The sequence below is a fragment of the Anarrhichthys ocellatus genome, unplaced genomic scaffold (genome assembly GCF_004355925.1).
Source record: "Anarrhichthys ocellatus isolate YVR2014 unplaced genomic scaffold, GSC_Weel_1.0 scaffold40, whole genome shotgun sequence".
In the NCBI taxonomy this organism is placed as follows: domain Eukaryota; kingdom Metazoa; phylum Chordata; class Actinopteri; order Perciformes; family Anarhichadidae; genus Anarrhichthys; species Anarrhichthys ocellatus.
In genome coordinates, this window is record NW_022280070.1 from 5158408 (window position 1) to 5182797 (window position 24390).

The 24390-nt window shown below is 40.3% G+C and overlaps 3 protein-coding genes across 4 annotated transcripts in view; 1 reads left to right on the top strand and 2 right to left on the bottom strand.

The window, feature by feature from the left end:
- The window catches only part of LOC116394492 (ras-related protein Rab-26), a 78993-nt gene extending 72347 nt beyond the window's left edge, over positions 1 to 6646 (top strand). For both annotated transcript variants that reach the window (XM_031867610.1, XM_031867609.1), the window contains exons 6-9: positions 1853 to 1918; positions 3499 to 3555; positions 4437 to 4513; positions 4987 to 6646. In XM_031867610.1, coding sequence (XP_031723470.1) covers positions 1853 to 1918; positions 3499 to 3555; positions 4437 to 4513; positions 4987 to 5086 — 300 coding nt within the window. In that variant the 3' untranslated portion in view covers positions 5087 to 6646. The remainder of the gene's footprint in view (positions 1 to 1852; positions 1919 to 3498; positions 3556 to 4436; positions 4514 to 4986) is intronic.
- On the bottom strand, positions 6645 to 20487 carry LOC116394490 (arf-GAP with dual PH domain-containing protein 1-like). Its single transcript, XM_031867607.1, has 11 exons — positions 20174 to 20487; positions 16424 to 16554; positions 15978 to 16069; positions 14523 to 14605; positions 9659 to 9771; positions 9168 to 9314; positions 8714 to 8797; positions 8490 to 8552; positions 8058 to 8129; positions 7593 to 7821; positions 6645 to 7498 (listed from the first exon to the last, which is right to left on the bottom strand). Exons 1-11 carry the CDS (start codon positions 20262 to 20264, stop codon positions 7470 to 7472), a joined length of 1134 nt encoding a protein of 377 aa, XP_031723467.1. The 5' UTR covers positions 20265 to 20487; the 3' UTR covers positions 6645 to 7469.
- Positions 20488 to 20911: 424 nt separating this feature from the next.
- rnps1 (RNA binding protein S1, serine-rich domain) lies at positions 20912 to 23831 on the bottom strand. Its single transcript, XM_031867608.1, has 7 exons — positions 23727 to 23831; positions 22774 to 22917; positions 22481 to 22660; positions 22254 to 22359; positions 21890 to 22043; positions 21650 to 21791; positions 20912 to 21348 (listed from the first exon to the last, which is right to left on the bottom strand). Coding segments are annotated over exons 1-7 (834 nt in total). The 5' UTR covers positions 23729 to 23831; the 3' UTR covers positions 20912 to 21242.
- Between the last annotated feature and the right edge of the window lie 559 nt (positions 23832 to 24390).

The window sequence follows — 24390 nt, forward strand, 5'->3', positions numbered from 1 at the left end:
TTTCATGGCCTTACAAACAAACTTCCAGCTGCATCATATTGACAACACTATTTAACGACTTGCCAGGGCAATGAGCAGAGAAATGGATGTGACACGGTGCTCTTCCACCGTGCCGCATTGTCACTCACACTTGGCTCCCTAAGCGTTTGACCAGAGTCTTTTAATAAAAGATGAACCCAGCCCAGTTCTTTCAGCCATGGCCGCTGAGGATATTAGACTACGTTCACACTGCAAGCGTTTGCTGCTGATCCGATCTTTTTGTTTGGCTGTTCACATTATTCTTTAATGTAGCAGATATCAGATTCCAGTGGTCACGGTCCTAAACTGAACCACATGTGCAAAAGAACAATAACAAAGACGTCGCACGCAGCACGCTGGCATCAAGAAGTAAACGTTGAGGCCACTGAAGTCAACATTTACGGTTTCACTTCTGAGTTGATGTGAAATGGAGGACAAACAGTTAACCTGGCTGAGCAACATGTGAATGATGGGAAACATCCACAAAAATCTGAATTATGCATAAAGCAGGTTATTATTGACATGCAACATGTTGAAGAGCACTGGTGATGCAAATTCAAACAACCCAACCTCATCATGTCTCAGCTATCTCATAAATGTAGAGGGCTTGGCGGACCTTTCTCTAGACGTCTTTAAATGTCCCTCTCACTCGGCCCTCCACTCCTCACTGGTGAAGCCCTTTTTAAAGAACCTCAGGGCGACTGCCTGGTCGCCCAAACAATCAAACCTCTCCGACCTCATTAAATCCAAAGCACATCAAATTGCAAAGGTTATTCAGCAATGATTTCAAAGCAACACGATATGATTGGTTAAGAGGACAAAAGACAAAATGCAGAATAGTCTGAAAATAACTCCAATATACAGATGTTTTATTTAAAAGCACCTGTGTGTGAGCGATGGCCATTCAATGCGAATCATGTGAGCTGCCATTCTGTTGGATTTGGAGTTGATGGGAGAAGGCCCGGAGCTCCAGTGTTTGGATGTGGGATGGTTTGACTACAGATGAAGACTAGAATAGAGGAGAAGGTTTGAAAGATGGCGTGGATTCATTCCAGATCGCTTTGTGAGAAATGCTGTGGACAGCACACGGGACAATAAGTTCATATTCTTACTTTTTTTTAATACATTTTGAAGCATTACCTTCTGTTCATGATGATTATTCCAATTGACACATGCATAGTCTTCCTTAACCACTCTGATATTTACAGGCAGCAGTGACAACACGTTCCCCATCTCATCTCCTGTTCTTTAACATGACCTTTGGCTTGACGTGATCCCGGTGAAATCCCTTTACAAACAGAGTCATTAATTAATTACAAGGGAGCGGTCAGAGGAGAAACGGCTCTGGAGTAGGACTGCTTAAGGAAAGGCGGATTGATCACCTGCCAGTTAGAAATACCATGTGGAGTAATTCACTGTGGGTACAATTAAGCTCTGTGCTGAGATGAGGGATATTATTTCAGCAGGAGGGGTTTGCAGGTGTCTGTCGGAGCTAATTCACTAACCGTGGATGGATGGTTCAGGTGCTGTCGGAGCTCATACTGCCAAGTGTTTGTTCACCTGTAAAGCTATATCTTTCTCTACTTACTGTAGTTAAGGCAGGAAGGAGCAGACCGTGTTGATTTAACTGTTTGTTACACTTCCTCTTCCTCTCACAGTATTCAAGATAAGTAAGTCAAGATGTTCTCTTCCCAAAGCACTTTTTATGTTTCTTGATTCTTGTCTCATATCTCAGGTTGTTGCTTTTTTAGGTTGTCACACTCATAATGTCCTTCTACTTGTCTAACAGCTTCTCCTCTCCCTCTCTTGTCTCCTTGTCCTGTGTTGTCACCAGGCATGGTTGACTGAGATCCATGAGTACGCCCAACAAGATGTGGTGCTCATGCTGCTTGGAAACAAGGCAAGGCATTGTGTTAATGAAACAAAGAATATACTAGAATATTTATAGATGTATTATTTATATTTATATATTAGCGGTCGACCGATATTGGATATTTAAAGGCCCATATAACAGCGGTAGATTGGAGCAAGAAAAAGCCGATAGCAAATTAATCAGCTGACATGACGCGCTTTACTTCCATAGGCTACTTTTGCACACGCCATTTTTAGTTAATCTCTTTTTTTTCAAAGTAACAGTTAAATGATTTATTTTCCTCACAGTCTGCCTGTCCAAAGAGCTGATAGTGTTGTGTTCTATATTCCAGAAATAACTTTTGTGCGTTGAAATAAACTGAAAACGGGTCAGATTGGACCCGAGTACCACGTGTCAGATAGCTCACATTTTCTAACCCTATCCCCGGAAAGACTAAGGCTTTAATAGGTTTTTCAAGGTTTTATTAAGAATTGCTTTCTGGAAAAATATGTTGAATTTGGGCACTTAAGTTTATTTTGAGGCACTGTAAATATTCCCCAGAGAGTTAGAAATAGACCCCAACAAATACACTATTTTCTCCTGTGTGATTATTATTTTTCTAAAAATGACAGTGCCCAGCTGTTCAGGAAATATAAATATATACATAAAAGTATACTTTTGATACACTTGAGACATTTTTTAATATTTTCGTCTTCAGTTGGAACCAATGGGTGTTAGGCTGAGTGACAGTCAGGATAGGGAAAGTATTGACGTAGGCTAACGCTCTATTGATTACAGCCTGACAAAACAATGTAGAATATGACCAGCCTTATCCTTTTAAGATGTTTGGCTTCCTGTATTATCTTTAAAAAGGACAAAACTTATTTTCATGCTTCTCAATGTAAGGTATCCAAAAATATATTGTTTTTATATCGGTTCCAAAACTCAGTTGCTTTATTGGCATCACTAACAATATCCAGCTCTAATACACACATGCACAACATCAAGCGCTGTATATGTTAAAGCTTCAACTTCATTAAAAAATAATTTACCAAACCAACTTGTTATGTTATGTTTATTTTATTTGATATGGACATCACAGTAGCATTAGAATTGTAACATACATTTATGCACAAAGCCCAGATGCACTGTGTTAAGTGTTTGTAGCGAAATGCTAATTTACAACACCTGTCCACAGCTCAGTCAGTTAATTATTGGTGACTTTCTGCCTGATAACATTTAATTTAAGGACACTTATTATTGTTGCTTTCAAGCACACAAACATCTGTCAACATCTCAACCTGCTATTTTGCTAATACTAGTGTTACACGTTTTTTTTTTTTTTCTATAACTGCCATTCACATCCCTTCTTCTGAACAGATGTCTCTGCCTCGGAGCTCTGTCTTGTTTCAGTCCCCCACACTCCTTATCGGCACTTAATTAGCATCCTGAGAGTCAGTCTTGACTCATTAGCTGCCATCAGACTTGAACACCAGGGAAGACTTGTATGAAAACTGTGGACAAATAGTAAGCAGATCTGCAAATCACGTGGGTGGATGTCGTGGTTTAAGCACCGCTGTTGGTGCACGATGTGCACGTGTGTGACCTTGTTTTCCCTGTCTCACCAGGCTGATGCCACTCATGAGAGGGTGGTGAAGAGAGAAGATGGGGAGAGGCTTGCAAAGGTGAATTATTGAAAATGTACAAAAAATATGGGCACAACTTTCAATGTCCAGATGCTACAGCTGCGAACCTACATCGTGCATGACCAAAAGGTTTTTATTCTAGGAAGATCAAGGCCTCGTATGTGACCCATGATTTCTCCTTCCATGTCATTTTCCAACAGTATTTGAATGGCTGATTGAATTGTTTTGACAGATGAGAAGATTTTGAGTATTACAGAAAGAAATTATCTAGACAATGTACCACCTGCAAACAAAAAAAGATAGATAAGACACAAAGGCCAGACAGCTCAGATTTGCCCCCCTCTACAATCAATTAACATTTTATAATGAAGATGTATTGTATAGATTCCTGCCTTCCATGTCATCATGTATAGTTTTATGACCTTCTGTAGAACATTCATTCCCTGTGTCTGTCAGTTTCATATTCCTGTTGGCTACAAATACAAAGCACTGAAACAAAGAGCAGAATTTTCTTTTTATAAATCTCCTTTGTAGCATGGCACACCAAACAAATGGCAGACAGCCAAACGATTCTCCCCAGAAGCGGGAGCACTAAACTGCCGCTATGTAACTTAAGACTCAGTCTGGAAGGGAAGAAAAAGCACATCAGTTATCATCACTGTGGGCTGAGACAAATTCCCCTGCAAGAGGAAAAGCTGGGAGACAAATTCATCACATCTGTGCTGGATGAAGAATCTACTAGTTCACTATTGTGCTGTAAAGTTCTGCTGTACATTTCTATATCATAAGTCAACGGTCTTTATTTCAAGTTTTTGTAGCATACCTTGCAGGCAGCAGCAAGTTGAAAAGTGTTAAATTACCATGGATGTCTTCTGGGCAAAAAACGATCTCCAATAATTGTCATAACTTTGACTCTGCAGGAGTTCGGAGTTCCCTTCATGGAGACCAGCGCCAGGTCAGGTCTAAATGTAGAGCTGGCTTTCACTGCTGTGGCTAAGTGAGTATCATTCTCTCTGCAAGTGTTGCGGATCAGTCTGATGTTGTCTTCTTAATCGACGAAATATTGGAATACTAAACCATGAAGAAGATTATGTGACGGCCCTTTACTGGCATAAAGAATTTTTAAGATGTTAAAGTTTATTTTTGACCTTGTGGATAGTTTAACCAAAACCTCCTAATTAAAGGTGAACTTGCTCGTTGTTCCCCACATAACAATAGCAAGGAATAATAATGTGTGTCTGATAGATTGTTTTTATATTTAAAATCCAAAATCAATGAATATGCAAAGTTATGTCCTACTTCACTGTAAAGTCGATTATCAGTATATGTACCCTCTGTATGTACTTTGTCGAAAATACAATACATGATGTAGATGTTATGAATGAAAATGTTTGGAGTATCTTAAGACAAACTGATCATTTGCAGTGTTTATGATTTATGATGTTTAACCTCATTTTACCTTTGTCTCAGGGAGCTGAAGCACCGGTCTACGAAGGAGCCCAGTGAGAAGTTTAAGCTCCAGGAGTACGTAAACAAGGAGATGAAGAGCACAAGCTGCTGCAGGTCTTAGAGCCTGCCCTTGTCATTTTCTGGATCTGAGTGTGTGTGTGTGTGTGTGTGTGTGTGTGTGTGTGTGTGTGTGTGTGTGTGTGTGTGTGTGTGTGTGTGGATCACTTATGTTCATACCGTATGTGCTCATATCTGGTGAGATCAAAGCTGAGGAGTCGGCTCCAGCGAGGTATAAATATCTTTGCAGTTTTGTTTCTACCCTCTCAAAACCTCCCTGTCTCAGTCCACACATCCTCCCTCTGTTGTCCTGCACTCATCTCGCTGCCCTACTCTATTTCATATGTCCTGCTTGTCCTCATCCACCTCCTTCTGCAGCTGTGAATGTAGCCCCAGGTTATGGTTTGCGAAAAGACATGTTAGACGCTCCACACCTTAGTTATTAACCTATTAATGGAGTCATTCATTTCTTCCATTACTGTAGCCGCATGATATTTTAAACCCAAGCGTTGAATCGGAAACCTACCTTTTGCATTACCTGGTGTGGTTATGTTATTGTGATGGGAAGTTCTCGCACCAGAATTTATGTTTTTGCAAGATACGTTTTCCTGTAAAGTCGTTGAGTGTATAGTGATGCTTGTTCTGTCCATGGTTCAGTGTTCATGTCAGTAATTCAACAGGCTCTTTGGAGCTCACCAGCATAAACTCAATCCAACCATTTCCATGATTCAGCTGTGGATATTTGGGGATATGTCTCACTTGGAATATGTCTGGCAATTGATGTTTGCTATTTTGTATGCAACCATATGAAGTACAGAATAGCATCATTAGCTACAATTATTCTTTTATTAAATTAGAATTAATGCTAGATGATAAATCAAAGTATACAGTAGTTGAAACAAACCATCAGAGACATGGCAGTGCATGTGTCATAGAACCTTAAACATTTTGGGGATTATTTCAATATTAGAGGATCGATGTTGGGTCTTGGAGAGCGCTGATGCAACCTCTCTTCTTCTTGTTTATATAGTCTTTAGTTTTGAAACCTGATTTTGACAAACGTGATGTAAACACTTTTTTTCTTCATGTAAAAAAAAGTTTGTATTTGGAAGAATATCACTTTAGATGATAAATTAGAGTATGAGTGAGGTTTTAGAGGGGTATTCGAGGAAATAACGACTAACAGTATGTTGGTAATGTTAACCAAAGTATTGTATACAACACACAGATGTTTATATTTCTTCATTTTTAATGTTCAATTTTTAGTCAAATGTGCAAACATCAGTAGGCTGCTTTAAATTTTTGCAATCATGAATATATAAATGGGGTATATTGTGCCATGCCAACATTTTGACCAGTGCATTTATTATAATATGTTAACCATATTTAACCAGGTTTTAATAAAAGAAGCATAGGCCTCTTTTCTATATGACTGTTGCTTTGGTAGACTTAATGTTAGTCATAGAAACTGGATATCCCTGTATAGTATTTACTGTACATTTTCATGTTTTTCCTATCTTGATGTTCACAGTAACGTATTGGGTTTTTGGCTTTACTACTTTTCAATGTGCAACTCATTTCTTGTATCTGAAAGATAACTAAAATAAAAACAGAAAGTAACGTGGCTTTACCCCTTTTAATAGTGACAACATTTCCGTTTCACTGCAGTCACTGATTTGATGAGCCTAATGAGCTCCTGGTGTTTGTGTAGGCGGGGGTCATAGTGAGTTTAAACCCTCTCCTCTGTCTCCATCTGCTGGATAAATATACCACATGGAAGTAAATGCTGAAGTGGATCACTATTTTTACAAAAAAAGGAGACAAAAGGAATGCAAGCCAATCCTTAAATGTGATCATACACATTTCACAAACCAGTTAACATTCAGCTGCTTGAATATGTACAAAACAGCAACCAAAAAAAAAAACGTATTATACCTGCAGTGCTTGGCAATATAGCATCACAAGCTGTATATAGCAAATTTGACAGTTAAAAAAATAAATACATTGAGAATTAAATATCATTGTACTCATACATGGAATAAATGTGAGCATCTGCATACTTATTATGTTACTGAAAACAGACAAAAACATCTGAGCAGCAAAAAATCTGATTTCTACAAACATTCAGGTCAGGATGACAGACCTCTTTCAGGTACGTATGTAAGTGGCATCACGACACAGACGAGTAAGTTAGGCTAACATTCATGAGATTAGGAGGGATTCGTACTCCCTAAGAAATGGGTCAGTCACATAATGAGGTTGAGCTGGATGGTAGATAGAGTAGAGGAGTCACTGGGGGAATAGTAACTAGCTCACCTTAAGGTATTTTTCTCTGACATACTTAAGTCTTTATAAAGACTTCCATTACGAGATATCAAGTACGTATCCCAGGTGCTTGTGTTCGTCCAGCTTCATTCCCTGCAACAGATCTTCAAGCACTCAGACAGTCATGGTTTGTGCTTAAAATAGGCCTCTACTGCAAAGAGAATGGAAACAACGTATACTGTATATCGGACTCATAAATTGAGAAGAAAAGAGATAAATAATGACTGCTTGGGTGTTCAGTTTACCTGCATACTCCTGAGGCAGCATCGGTCTGTTGATAACAGTCTGAAATGCTGCCATCCAGTCTTTCTGATCCTCGTCAGTCTCGCACGCAAATAGGAACTTCCTGTCTGGGGTCACGATTGTAATTCCAAACTGCCAATGGTAGCCTTGAGTGTTCGGGGGGAGGCCGGGAAGCACAGTGTAGCTGTTTTCCTTACAGCCAATGAACACCTCGCCTCGTGCATAAGCGTCCTGGCAGCAGAGGGAGAAGCGCATAGTTTAATCATCTTGAATCAAACTCCAACTCAGTGATGTTGAATGAAACATAAACACTGATTTATAGTTTGCATTAAAGGAGCTGAAGCCAAAATCTAGATACATTTAGATGGAAAGCTATTTGTCTAAAAGGGAAAGTTATTTGACATTGAATTATAGCGCACCCCTTTAAAGAATACACAGAGACTAATACATGGTAGAAATAAGTGTACCAGTGGATCTTTGAAGTACATGAGCCTCCTGTCATCCATCGTAAACCATCTCTTCTTGAAGCCCTCTGTGTGCTGTGGGACAGAACACAGAGGCCAATTCATACAGTACAGCTACAAATTGCTCCCGAAGGCAGTGCTTTCGGTTTACATGTGACGTGAATGATTAGTTAGTCCTGATGGGCAGGTGGCACCTTGCATGGTAGCCCCTGCCATCAGTGTATCAATGGGTGTGAATGACATGTAGCGTAAAAGTGCTTTGAGTGGTCGGAAGACTAGAAAGGCGCTGTACAAGTACAAGTCCATTTACCAAATGTCAAATAAACAACTTTGCTTTCATGCTCTGCAAGACACTGTTATAGGTATTGCATACCTCCTTAACATATAAATCACGTTGTGGAAAAGTAATGTAACAACATCAGATAAATGCCTTACTTTTGGACCAGTCTTCTCCATGTAACCCTCCTTTATGTAGTTCCTGGTTAGCTTTGGCAACAACTGGACAAACAAAGAGCAAATTCTTAGTCAATGATAAACTGTGTGTGTGTTGAACTATTACTATTATTTTTTGTATTGAAAGTAAGTAATCTCCCCCAAGACAATATACAAAAACAATGCTTTTGTATCTTCATGCATTGTATGTGCATGCATGTACTCACTTCAGAGGTGGATGCTCCAGGAAAAGCCACCTGAAGATAGTGAAACCTGGCTGCTCTGATGGCATTGAACCAGTCCACCATTTCCTTCAAGACAGGGCATCAGGAAGTTCAGTGACAGAGTTTTTCTGAAATACCTTTTCCTCACACATGCATCACCAGCCCTGACACTCCATAATAACCTCCAATGACAAAGACAAAATGTCTTTTCAAAGCTCTAAACCCGAGGGAGATGTGCCCCATCTTGAGGACGTAGCATATTCTCACAATATTATTTCAGATGCTGTATGAGTTTTACAATTTTATTAAGGATTATAAAAGTAAACTTCTCTTATTTGTAATGGCAAACTATGTCCACCAGAGGGACATGTATACCTTTTCCTGAATCCTGAGAAACACTCTGGCTCTTTTTTTTTTCTCCACTTAAAACACCAAACAGAAAGTCGCTGCACCCCACCTTTCCATCCTCATGGTAAACAAAGATATTCCTAGTGCTGTTGTCCTTCAAATAAGTTATCTGCAGGCCCTGGGCAGTGCCGATTTTTGTTGGCTGGAAAGTGGCATTCACAGTATTGATCTTCATTATCGTTTTGGGCTCTCTGGCCTGCAGAAAAGAATGATATGTTTAGAAGATGGACAGTCGATGGTTTGTCTTGGTTTCTCCTTCCATCTCCCTCAAACATGCTCTACATGGAATAGAAAATAATGCAGAAGTTTGCCATATCTCGGTTAACACACTGTGACATGTTTTACCACTGTGATTTTTAAAATGAGAGATAACCATGGTCTTGTACTTATAAACATAGTAATAAGCAACATTTTGAAATGGGAGTTAAATGGGATCTCCAGATTCCACCAGAAAAATCAAGACGTTTCTATAGAGGGAGATTTTTTTTTTTTAATCAAAGGCAGATCAAATTCGGATTTTAAATGTGAGGGAACACTCACATCGTGTTTGTTGAAGTACTTCAAAACACCTTCCCGTTCGGACAGAATAAATTTTCGGCTGAGGTACTGTCCATTGTCTCTGCCTCTTTTCCATATAAAGCCCTCTCTGTAGCCTGCAGGGAAAAGAGCGCAAGGGTCCCGTTCAACACGGAGCAGTAACAAGAGAAAAAACAGAGGAAAGACAGACATTTTTACAACATTCACACAGAGGAGAAATTCACAAATGTCACTATAGGGAATATCAAGCTATAAGCCTCATTATTATTTTGAAATATTTAAGGTAGCAGAAGTTGTTTTTTTTGGGGCAGTGGGCAGCAGAACAAGCTGTAAACACAACATTGTCATATCATTTTCTTAAGTTCATATGGCTAACCTTTTAGCAAGTCATTTACACATCCAGCAGACAGAACAACTTCAGCGTATTCGTGTTTCCGGCCACCCAAAGAATATACATCCAATAATCATTAGTCTGTCTTTAGTTGCTAAATACTCTGCTATGGTATAGTTGCTATCTTTGACTGCCATTTGGCGAGTTTGCTGGAAACCTAAACTCTCCAACGCACTGTAGAGCTGAAGGGACACAAAGGCTTTAGATCCATTATGTAAAAATATCAATTACGGAAGCTTTAGGTGATGACTTTAATAGTCATGAACGATATTATCATTCCCCGAACCAAGTGGGCAACTTCCTTCCCTTGAATTAGCCCCACAACATTTCCTTGGTAAATTAGCTCAAATTAATGCTGATGCTTCGCATGTATATGTCTTTACGTATTGGTCGTCATGAAACCCATTCAAATTGTGCCCATTTATCCAGCACATTGAGAGTGCACGAACACAGTAATCTTTCATTACTTTATGCAACAGTGGTCATTCAAGAGTGAGAATATCACACAGGACACTGATCCAGAAACAATGCTGGAGGAGACCGCTGAAAATCCTATTACAAGCAGCTGTAATATGAGGGTGTGTGCGTGCTCACTTTTAGCTTACAGTATGTCACTATACAGCAGCTCAGCAGTGGTGGGAGGAAGCGTATTTTTACTGCACATACATAATTCAGCTTCAACTGATGGCTTCCTCTACAGGCCTTTAGACAACCACCAAAGCACCATTGTGTCACAACTAACAGTCCGATCAGTGCCAGTGTATCAATGAACATATATATATATGCGCTCCGTCATTTTTAATCTCTTCTAAAACTTGATATCAAACAGTCCCTACACCCATAGATCGTGTTGGCTCCGTTCCCGGGCCTGTTGCTGACACTGGCCTCTCTGACAAAACCCACTGTGAGCCAATAGAAACAACACTTCAGAAAAGAAATGCATTGTCATTTCCCTGTGCACATCCAAACAACACACAGACACACAAACTTACTTAGCATGCGCAAATCAGCAATATGACAATATTCAACAGAAATATCTAAGAACAGGATTTCATACGATAACAAACTCGATCTTTATTCGGTTTTGGCATATTTGGCATCAGAACATTTCTTTGCACGATCACAGAAGCTACTTTTAGTTCAAAAGATGTTATCAATCCGGCAGCACTGTGCACTGCAATTACCACAACTGAAAACTGTTGCAAGGCTCTAGGTTTATTATTATCAAGAGACTTTTACCACTTTTCAGCTTTTTGTTCTTTGATTCTCGTTTTGTCTTCTATGTCTTTTTCTATTCTTTAGTGTAGTTTTAGTTACAAATTGAATGGAGGTGGTATTTATTATATTTCTCATACTTTGTTCATGATACAATAACATCTGATTTAACGTGATGAAGTGAGATAATGTATGTACTGAATATAGATATGTAATTTACCAAAGCTTAGAAATGCTCCTTGAAAAGGCTTGAAAAGTGTTTGATTTTGACTTTGGAATAGTGTAGGAACCCTAAATATAATAGCAATAATCCCGTTTGATGCCAACTCTCAACCTCACATATGTAACACATAACTGTTTTCTTCTGACTACATGGAAATCTCTAAATAGCAGACTACATTCGAAACAACCTAATAACCACTTCCCCTGCGGGGATCTGTACAAGAAAAGCATTTCCATTGAAAGTAAAGTGGCTCATTCAAATGAGCCAAAGTGTAATGTGATTAAAAGCAAAGGGCGGCAAAGGAAAATGTGCCAGAATATTTCCACTTTCCTCAGGGAAATTGGAATTAACAAACACTTTAATGTTTGTCCTCTGGTTCACCTGCACCACCTTATCTCTTTCATCCAGTAATAAAGTCGTCATCGACTGGTCTGGGCTGCAGTAAACTTGTGGTTGAGCAATAGTTTCATCAATTATTCATGATTCTGACATTTGTTTTTCTCTGCTGCTGTGAGGGGGGGGGAGGGGTCAAACTGTCCACAACAACACAACACTATGGAGAACAAGATAATTCATTCACTGTTAAAACAGGATGTCAAATATTTGCAAACACTTGGGAGACTAAAGCCAGTTTTTGACCACTGTGTCTCGCTGCTAAATTGTCCCGGAATAAAATAGGAGCAATGTTACATGGAATGTTATATAGAGTACACAAAAGAGGCTATTCTTCCTCCGTGGCAGAGACACACAGCCACAAGCTCCTAAACCTCTGCACTGCACAACACAAGAGGCCTTTGACAGAGAGGGACAAAGACAGAGGCAGAGTGGAAGGGTTTGACAGTCATAAGACTCGGACAATAGGGCTTTATCTTGTCTACCTTTAAGTAGAGATTAAACCTTGAAGGGAGATTTTTTATTTTTCTATCATTTTTCTTACTGCAAGGTTGCTCAATTCTAACCCTGATAGAACTTAGCATGGCTCTGTTTAAAGTGGAACTGTGTTGTGAAGTTGAAACTTCTGTGTGAACTTGACACTGTGGCTCTAGAAATAAACATCACTCTGCTACAAATTTGAAGAGAAAGTCCCGCCCATGTACCTTCTACAGGGAGGGCATGGAGTAACACAGAAATATCTTTCAAATCGTCCATCCAAAAACGCAGCCACAAACCATGACCTCTATCAGGTTAACTGAATATTGTTGCACAAATTTCCGTTTCCGGCACAGAAGTCATAAATGAAAAACAGTAAAAAAAAAAAAATGATAGAAAGCCATATGTCTTTATCAGGAGAACATAAAGAACAGACATGTCTGACTATACTTACAGCATCTCATTGTCCCCTTAGACTGTGCTTAAACCTTGTGAGAGGCTGCAGCAGAGCAGAGTTTCTCAAAACTAAATCATTTTGTGAAGTTGTATTCTGTATTCTTATAACAATGATGGGACAATTTAATAAGATACAGGCTGAAAAACAATGCTGGCCCTGTTAAATTTATACATCAGCCATGTCAGTGAGCAAGCATGCACGACACCAGAGATCCATGGCACTGAAACACCAGAATAAGATTGATGTTATTAGATCCTGTGTTTAACAAGTCAAACCGTCTGCCGTGAGAAAGGCCTATAATCAGAGAGACACACCTCTGTGGTATTAAGTGCTGCATGTAAAACTGGACTTTACATTCACCAATTTTGCATTTCTATGCAGTATTTAAACACTAGATACATGGTTTATAAAACTAAAATGTTGTTGTAAGCCGATGTAAGTGTTTAATATTGTATTGGTCAACAACTTTAACTCGTGCTCTGGGCACCCATAGGTGGGTGCTGAATGACAATATAGTAAAACACAGTTGTGATATAAAATAAATATTCATAAGTTATTGGTGACAAATACTGTACATTTATAAACACTTAAATCTAATATCTTATCGTTTGTTATAAACCCTTTATTACATGTTAATGTATATGCTGCTTATAAATAGGGGTTAACACTGGAGGTGTTTTTTAAAAAGGGGGAAAAAAGGTAAACGAGTAATTGTTTCTTTTAGCCGAGTAATATTTCAACTACTTTAACTTGCTTTACTTCGATTGTAGTCAAAGGTCAATTTCTGCCAGTTACTTTGCGGGGGCCTCCATTATTGATTTGCTGAGTCTCATTAGCAGTCAGGTCGGTGCCACTCTCTCTCTCTTTTATGAGGCGTCACAAGGCAAGAGAAATTTGTCATTTGTGACTCATACGGTCACGCAGGCACATGATTCAGCACAAGAGACGGAGATAAGGGATATGCAGCATACATTTAGTGGGGAACGGAGCTTAGACAAATGAAAGGGTAAAACAAACTGTGGCTAGGGGGAAACAGAGGTGGGTGTGGATAAGCAATAAACAGAAACAGGAAGGTAGAGCAGAGGGGGGGGGGGGAATATGATACATGAGAAGCTAAAGTTTTCTTCCCCTGATGACCAACCCTCATTGTCTCTGTGACATAAGCCATGCTGACACACCATCTATCCTTCGAACGAGCACTCAGTCTATCTGGCAGGCTAATTGGGCCGGCCATATAAATGAGCAGTGGGTGATGGTGCCTACTGAGCCATGAGTTATTCATTAACACCCTTTGACTGTGTAATGTCATTAGCAGGCCAACTAGCACCTCTACACACACCCCAACAGATGTACAGTTTTCTCACAAGATCACCATCACAAGAGTTAGTGCTGCTTTAAGTTACATCCCTACCCAGAATATTGTCACAACTTTCAAGCAACAATATTATGGATCCAGATAAACAAACAGTTTTCAGAGTAGTTACATGCTGCATTTTTCTTATTTCCTAAAATATTAAACTATCACTTTAAGTGGAGACAGCAAAGTGGGCCTCCTTTCCCTCAGATTTCATCAGCTGTTTCACCCAAGAATGTTGGTAATGATAAATGGATGATGCCATTTCAATTTCATTCAATGCTAAATAGGCGGTGCTAAGCAAGACGTATATTGTGTTTGTGGGCATAACTGGGCAGAGGCGCATTTTATTCTTACCTGCTGAGTAAGGCTCCTGCCTCTCCACACACTGGAACTCCTTCCTCTCGTACTTGGCTCGGATCCATTGTTCTCGCAGGAGCCTGCGGACAAGTTTGCGTTAGACACTCAGCTCTGCCAGGGTTTGATGTTTACTTCATGCTTAGACTAATTTGTTGGAAATGTCTCTTTAACTGACATAGATGTCGAGGCTCAGAACAACATTGTATTCAAACTCTGAACAAAAGCAGTCAAACATTACACGGCTCATCTTCTCGTAATCATCACTTGTGTCTACCTTGCCATTCGTAGATATTGACTCCCATATCCATCTTTATTAAACTCATTTATCTGGACTCTTTCTGTTCCCTTCATAATTATCTTTAACATTCACAAAGCATCATGCATAAACAAATGCCTTGCATGTGTATGCATCATCAGTTTGCTCCTCACCTCATCATTTCACCATGCTTAATCTGCTTTGTTATCTTCAACATATCAGCATCACAATATCTACACACAATATCTTTCTTCCCTGAATGCTCAAAGCTCTTTGTGGATAATGGATTTGCCTTTTTCTCTCATCTTTATTCAATCATCCCTTCCTTTGTACGGCCTTAAAGAATCATCCCTCATAAACACGATGGAGGTCAATTCTAAAACAAACCTCACAGCACATTTTTTTTTCTTCATATCACTGGACGGTTAAGAAGACACACTTGAACTGAACTGTTGCTTCCTGTTCACAGGAACTTGGCATTCTTATCACGCAGGAGTTTCTGCAGTGAGCCTCGCTACCAAAACCACTTGTTTCCCCTAAGTCAATGAATGCATCCATCTGAACAATAACTTCCGTCTTAATGCTAGAATGGTAGTAGAGATGGTAGTAGAGAGATTGTCCAGAGGGACTAATAGTACGGTTAAGGATAGCCTATTGGTCCGGGAATAAAAAGTGCATGCGCAGAATCAGACAAGCGTCCCTCAGAACCAACACTTTTAGCATTAACCGGGCCACATCCTCTCGCACGGCTAATGCAGCCGCAGCCTCGGCCTCAGTCTGCTGCATTTCTTCGGCTGTTTACTCTGGCTCAAATCAATATGGCTGATTATCTGAGTCAGCCATAACACTGTAAATGTATACTTGTCTATCCTCTGTACTCATATTTTGAGATGCTATTTTTGCTGATGGAAACATATCTAGTTTGCAATACAAGCGATAAGAACAAGGACGTTCAATTTCAAAAAATAAATTTCAATTTTTACTTTATTTACACAATGCAAATTTACCTTTAAGACAGCTTCATTAGTTACAAATGGAAGTGTATGATAACCTTCACCACCATGGCTGTTCAAAATTCAGACAAAAAAGAAAAGTTTCTACTGTATCCATCTGTGCTGTAGATATGTACTAATCACTCTTAGATGTATTGGTGACCTGAATCAGACGTTTAGCAGGGCAGAGGAAGACATACTTACATGCAGTCTTTATGTGTAGGGCAGTAGTAGAAGGCAGGAACTAGCTGTTCATATTTGGCCTTGGCAGCATTGTTACCCACAGTGTCCATAAACTGCAGAGGGGAGGAAGAGAAAAACGGATGTTTGTAAGTGATATCTGAGTGTATTAGTGTGTGCTCGGTGGTGTAATGCCTGGAAGCGTATGTGTATTTGGCTTCTGCTTAAAGGTCCCACTCACACACACACACACACACACACATACACAAAGATATTGGTTGTATCTGCAGGAATGGAAGGCAGAGAGTGATGCTCACAGTGGAGCATGGTCTGATGGGTGAGGACGAGGCCAGAGGGTGCAGACGTTACCTCAAGCCAAGTTTCAGACTATAATTATTACTATAAGAATTTTTTTCAGGGTTATGTATGAATAAAATCACTTCACATACGCAACAGACGCAATGTCTTACCTCCACCTCAGAGGAGCTCCAGGGATCCAGCAGGATAGATTTCACTTTGCTGATCTGAACAATGTTTCTATGAAGGCCGGAGCAGCTGATACACACAAACACTCCCAGAGTGTAGGATGCCCATTCCGGATCTGCAACTCAGGAGAAAGACAGATGTAGATGCACACGTAAACCACGAGCTCAAAATAACTGTTCACACTGAAACTTTTCTGAACCTCCTTCTAACAGACACTGATGGCTCAGCTATAATTGAAGCAGGTTGACTATAGCAAACAGCAAACAACCGTAACAGTGGTTGACACATTATAACAGGCAGAAAAAAGTGTGTACAAGTTGTTGTTTTTTACATTATTCCTGCTGAAGATTAAGAATCCTAATTATAACATGTAGTTAATTGGCATTTGCAAGAGGTGTTGGTCCAGAAAGAGCAGAAACAGGTATAGATAGAAAGGGTCAAGACTGGGTAATGGCAGAGATAAGCAACATGGCGAGACTATGGGGTCGTCTTACTTTCAGATCATGGAGAAGGCCGACAGCACAAGACATATGATAAAATATGTATTCTGTCTATCTGTCTTCTTCTCTCCATCTCTTTAAATACATGCCAGCTACTCCCTCAAGTTATTTATCTTTGCATCTTAAATAATACTTTTTCAAAGTGTACTCACTTCAGCCTACACAGGAAGCAGTTCACCCAAAGAGATCTTCGAGTTTGTCTCCATGACCTACATTTAACAACTCAGTTCACATCCTAGGAGCGATCAGAAAACCCTCCCCCAGTTTCGCTGGTGATCAACATTTGGATGAATGTCAGTCAAGATCTGAATTGTATTTAGGTTTGTGTGAGGCCAGATAGGTGTTTTCTTTCCATTCTTTCAGTCTGGCGGCAGTAGTGAGAGAGTCGACCCGGCACCACTGCTGGCTCAGCTTGGATCACCCCGGCAGGGTAGTGTTTCATAGATGTTATTTCTGCCCACAGACGCTACAAAATGTCTCCTTTAATGTAGTATTTACACAACAGCCCACATTTACTGTACATTGCTACTGTAACTAGCAATCTACCGGAAGCAAGCACATCATATACCTATACTATGAATACATATATGACGTACATGTGTATCTCCATTGTCATGAGCATGTTTTTAACATGCAATGCATACATTTAAACTGCAGCTACAACTACTGAATATTTGTTATGAATATTGGAAATTGACAGGCATAATTACTGTATATCAGTTACCAGTGTGTGCAACACGTTTTTCACACCTACAAAACCTCCACACGCTACATTCACACTCTTTTGCATTCAGTAAATGAGTCATTACACCTCTGTGCCTCCCCCAATAAAACATGTACTGAAGACCTCTGACATAAAGCAAACATAAACTGAAAAAAATGACTTGTTTTTTTGTGACATGATGTCACCCAGTTATGTTTCTGCTAAAGTGAAAGGTCAGAAGTTTCTCACCCAGTTCAAACATTTCTTCAAAGGGAGACCAAGAGAATGCAGCGTGGCAATTATGAATTTCACAATAAATCCACTGCATACTTTTTTTTCTTTTTTTTTTATATGTAGTTTCAGAAACTGTTCAGGAACAGGGCCACGCCCAGAACACCACTCATTTCCTCTGCACAGAGTACTTAAGCACAACGAACCCGTTCACTCCCTCTTCGACTCTTGTCTACACATCCCTCCCCCCAAACCCCGTTTTTGTCCTCTCTCTCTCCCTCTCTCTATCTCTCTCTCTTGTAGAATTACAGGAACAGCAGGGGACTCTGCACCGCCAGAGCTTCCGAAGAGACGGCCCCCACCCTACAGTCTCCAGTCCCCCCCCTTCCCGCCAGCCGCCGGACATCAATGGTCCCCCATCGATCGCCTAACCTCCTTCCTACAAACTCTCCTCGTTTCTTCTTCCTGACATCCATTCATCCCTCTACCCTACATCCCTTCATCCCTCTACCTCGATCCCTACCGCACATCCCTTCATCGCTTCATCCCTCTACCCCACATCCCTTCATCCCTCTACCCTACATCCCTTCATCCCTTCATCCCTCTTCTCCTACCCTTCATCCCTTCATCCCTCTTCCCCTACCCTTCATCCCTCTACCTCAACCCCTACCCCACATCCCTTCATCTCTTCATCCCTACCCCACATCCCATCATCCCTCTACCCTACACCCCTTCATCCCTCTACCCCTACCCTGTATCTATTTCATCCCTCAACCCCTTCCGCTTCTTGAATCTAACAATCATTCCACTGCTAATAAACCTCTCAAAACTTATACTGTTATTGGCGTGGTCCTTGTTAGTGAAACCAAGGGAGTAAATAACATGGCAGATTATTTTGTTATGACAACATACAGTATGCTAATCCATTTCAATTCAGGTCCGAACCGACACAGAACAGGCAAGGGTTGCAGCAAATGTGTGAATGGCTACACAACACACACAAAGCACGAATCTTCATTAGTCATATCAATGCAAGGTGAGATTACAGCTGACGTGGTGGTCATTTTGTAACTGAGTCAGAGAACTCAGGCAGTGTCACATAGTTTGCATGAGCGTGCTGCAGCCCTTCAACCATTGCGCATAAAAACTTAGTGAACTCGTGCTACAAAATAGCATGAGAACAAAAAAAAAATATGACTTCCTTGTGCATAATCACAAAGCTGCACACGTGCATCTGCACACAAGAGACAAGTATCTGATGTGTAGCTAGCCAGTCCCATCGCCTCCTCATTGTGTGGGCCTCTTGTAGTTGAGACATTCAACCAGTCGAACTGAGAAGTCAGTCTCCAAGACAACAAGATGCATACAAAGTCAAAAAGAGGATGAAAACATGTATTTGGCATATAACAGAAATGTAAGGGTCAGGAAAGCAGAAATGCACGAACGCCCTTAAAATAAGTAAACGGTACTTGATTAATTCATTAGTCAATAGAACGAGAAAAAAATATTCTGCAGCTATTTTGATGATTAATACCGGAAGTCAATTTGGTCTTTTTTTCAAGAAAACAATGTTAAATATTTGCCTAACTTTCTCTAGCTGCAGCTTTCCAATTAAAAGGGCATTGCTGCTTTTCATATTATTAACTATAGGGTTGTACTTGGGTACAGACCTTTTTTCACAAGCCACACCTGTTTGACTGTTTGTTACCCCTTCTTGTATGCCCATGCACTTGACTGCCGATATGATAAGAACAAACCAACTAGGTGTGCCCATCATGGTGTGTGACCACATGTGTAGTATGCAAAAGGAAATCAACCTCCAGATGAATACATATTTGAACCCTCAACCAATGAAGAATACATCTGTAACATATACCCCACATAGGAATAACAATACATATTAAATATATTTTGTATTGTTTTTAACTGCTGAGACATGCTGAGACATGTATTCACTATTACAATAGTTACTTTTTCCTTAGAGCCCTCCTCAAATTCATTACTTTTACATTTACACTCTTTCGTCTTCATTATGTCAACTTTTATATTGTCACCACACCATTCCGTGACTGTCTGAAAAGAGAACTCAACGACCTTGCGAGAAAGAACTGGAGGCACGGTGTGAAATTGTGGCGAAGAGAGTTCATTATTTCAAGCTGATAATATCCCACGGGAATAACAAAGAAGTAGGATGGTCATAACATGTATTCACAAACAGGTTTAAGTCGCTGCGAGGTCACTAAAATCATGTATTTGTCCAGCATCTGTCGGAGTCAGACAGCGACTCCCCTCCAGCTTACCCGCAGCTCCGCAGTCGGCACAGTTTCCATTTCCAGGTTTCCCCAAAAGCTGTTTCACACGCTGACTGTTCCTTTCTTGATCCGAAGCCATAACACAAATGATTCTGCCCAGATTCCTGCTCAGCGTTCTGAAAACCTTAAACTCTCGTGCATCAAAAGTAAAGATTGCCGCTGGGACGCGCTGGACTGAATTTGTACAAACAAACGCGCCTACACATCTAACGAGAAGGCTGTCATATTTAGGTGGAGGGCTGAATAGTAGAGCATGGTCAGTCTAGTGTATATGCTGTATAACCCATATACAGCAATAGATTCAAGTCTTAGCTCTGCCTTTTTATAGAGTGAGACCTCCAGCGGTCATTGTGATGGTATGAAATGCGCTCACGACACTCCCAGTCTGTGAGATTGTACCTCCTCCTTCACCAATTCCCTGCGTGGAAATATATACCAGATCTCAAGCTTTTTCTTTTTTCTCTCCGCAAAGATTTTAACGACCTGAACAGACGCGGTTGTTGATAAGAATTTGGTAGTAGTAAAAAATAAATTTCATAGAAGATATATAAAACAGAAACCCCTTTTTGCCTACAAGAATATGTATACGTAAAGTATACATATCATGGTAGAAGTATGAACGCACTCTGGCCTCTAACCAGGATTTAATCCAAAAAGCCAAAATATGACAAGTTATATACTGAACTCACACTCTACATGTTTCAGCAATTTTATTTTTCAAAATGTCTAAAAATTCAGTACATTGTAAAAAGAAGTTACACTTTAAAAGAAATATTTGTCGAACCCAGTGGAGCCAACCTCAGCTTGAAACACAACATATTTAGCGAGAAAGCTTTCAGGGTCAACCGAACACCAAATATGAAAAGAAAATACTCCTATTTGCACAAAAAACTAAAAAAAACATTTATGCTTTCTACATGCAGGCAGATGTTTATGTTTGCTACAATGCAGAGGATTTTATTTCTTGTAATCCATGAGGTCTGGGAAAGCAGAAACTCCAGCTGATCTGGTGTCAGAATCCAAGCGATCACTTGGTATCAGGAGGCAGGTAACTCGTCTATCTGGAGGAGTTAGAGCTGGAACGAGAACGGTGGCGCCTACGACCAGGAGACCTGGAGCGAGTACGGCGGCGTACTGGGGACCGCCTCCTCGGGGAGCGGGACCTGCAAGGACAGACAAAGAAACTACAATTACCACCTCGCGGTTGTATGCTTTGTACGGGACAGAGCAGATTGTTCTTTTTAAATATGTAAATAAAATTGATTCGACTTTGTTAAGCTTTGTTTTCCTTGTCCCGATGTATGTCTATTGGTGTGTAAGTTCATTGAGAGAAACAACATGCTCGGCCAATAAAGCTGAAGAATGAACAGCTTAATGGTCTGAACAAAACAACATGAACATATGCTCACATGATATTGTGAAAATCAAGAGTAGGTAGCTACTGATTGAAAATCATAAATGTACCTTCTCCTCATGCGTGGTGGACTGCGACGCCACATGGGTGGTGGCGGGGGCATTCTGCGAGGGGGAGAAGGTCTACGAGGTGGAGGACGAACTCGTTGAGTCAGCACGGCAGATGCACTGATTTCCTGTCCGTCAATCTGACCTAACAATAACAAAGTTGAAACAGAAAGTTATTCAACACGTATGCCCAGTAGAGTAATGGTGTGAGACAGAGGCACTGAAGGGAACACGTTGGCCTACCTCCATCCATGTGTTTGAGGGCCTTCTGAGCCTCATCAGGAGTCTCAAACTCCACATAAGCATAGCCCCTGGACAGGTGTGGGTGGATCCGGTCCATTGGCATATCGACCATTTTGATTTTTCCATAAGTGGAAAAGATCTCCTGGATGTGGTCCTGTGCAAAAAAAAGACACAATAGGTTTGTCAGAACCATGTTAACAGAAAATGATTATTATCTCAAACATTTTTCTTTTTTTACTTTCCATTTTGATTATAAAACATGTTGTTGTTGTTGTTGTTATCTACCCAACATTACATTTCTGAGGTCATAATCTCAAATCATGTTACATCATATATCAACAATCTTAACAGTTTCTCAGCTGACCTTGGTGACATTCCTGGTCAGCCGCCCTAAGTGAACTTTAGTTGGTTTAGGGCTTGGGCTTCTTTTCCTTCGCTCCTTGTCATCTCCCCTCTTCTGTGTTTTGGACCTGATGATTCACAAACAAAACATTTGATTCATTTCATCAGGTCTCTAAACAAGCAAAAAAAAACAAGACATTAAAGTCTATACATAATGGGTAGCTAGCTGCGTTAGATATAGTGACTCACGCTGAGCGGGATCGGCGGCGGTTATCATGGCGTCTACGGCTGGGGCTGGGGGAGCCTGAGGAGCCGGAAGATGAGGAGGAACGAGAGCTTGAAGAACCAGAGCGGCTGGATCCAGATGAGCTGGATCCACTTGAGGAACCTGAGCTCGAACCAGAGCTGCTGCTTGAAGTAGAGCTAGATCTTGACATGGTCAAAACATGTTAGGTACAAAAATATACATATTTAAGACACTAAGTAACAGAGAATAACAAACATAAACACTAATAATCGCATCAAGAATGTAGAAAACAAACCTGCTGCTGGTGCCAGTAGATGCACTGCGACGTTTCCTAGCCTTCTCCCGTCCTCTCTCCTTATCTCCTTCCTTGGTACTAGTCTTGTCTTTGCCTCTGTCTTTTGTTTTTTCCTCCTCCTTCCGCTTTGTGGGTGACGGTGCCCTAAAGTCAGAGCTGCTGTTACTTTGAGATCAGAGACATTGTGACTGGTGTAGGGCAGCAACTAATAATTATTTTCATAAATTTAGTCTATTGTCAGCAAGTAGTGAAATGTGCATGCCACAATACCCCAGAGCCCAAGTTAGTGTCTTGAAATTGCCGTGTTGTCTGACCAACAGACCCAAAGATATTCAAGCTACTATTACACAGAATGGGATCAGCAAAACGTTTGAGAAGCTGGAACCAACGAGACGTTTTGGGTTGATAAATGACTAACGATTAATCCGTTATCAAAATAGTTGGCCGAACATTTCCTATCGACCGAAATACAGTTTCAAAACTTGACTAAGGATAACAGTTTCTTCTACACATGAGCATTATTAATGCTGTAAAGAACGTACAACCAAAAGGACCGTAAAGTCTGTGCGGGTCGTAAGTAACCGCCGCAATATAGCGAGAATGTCCTTACTGGATATTTGCATATTAAAAACTTCGCCGGCTGTAATGTTATTTTATTGGGAGCGCGTGTGTAATGTCATATTAATACTATTATAACTGAAACCTCTTACACTAGTCAACTTTACTGCCAACAAAGGTAACGTTACTCTCTGACAAAATTCGGCCGCCATTGATTCAACTGACTCCTCAAAACAAGGCGCACACAGCCACGGGGGACTGCTGTTTTATCGATTGCGACACTATTCATAAGTGCACAAACGGTTTAAAAACGTGACACAATATTCCATATATGATACAACACGTAATGGGATTGAAACTAGCTCGATTGTAATCGAATATATGGTTAAACTTACATATTGTTTTTTTTCAGTCGAGGTGATTTCGATTCAACCACTTGCGGCCGGAGAAAACGTCGCTCGGTGATGACGCAAGAGCGGACGTGACGTATCCACCTATGCGCCACTTACAACTCATTTGTTTATTTACCTTCTTGTCGATAACAATGTTAGTTGACTACGTCGTACCTAGGCTGAGATGAAATACGTCATATTGGTACGTGGAATGATTTAATCATCGATCGACCTTCCCCTGACGAGGTGAGCGCTTCACTCTATAACGGCGCTGTGCTTACGCTAGCTGTTAGCTCGTCTAACGTTAACATTTACGTTTGGTACAGATTCATTTAACGTTACTATACGGCATCGTATAACGTTACCTATCTGCCACCACGGCGACCGTTATTTTTCACCAATCTATGACTGTTTTTAATCTGGACGAAAGTTTCTGATAACCTGTAACGTTAGCCACCTCGTACTATTACTGTTTATTTCAGCAAATAATGTCAAAATATGCGGTGACAGAACAAATAAGATCTTTTTTTAATTTTTTTTATGTGGATCCGTATTTATAAATATACGTTTCTTGTTTTACTGGGATACGTTTGTACTGGATAATAACAAAAGTGCTTCTTGATATAACACGATGCAGTAAGTTTATTGTTACAACAGTTCGAAAACA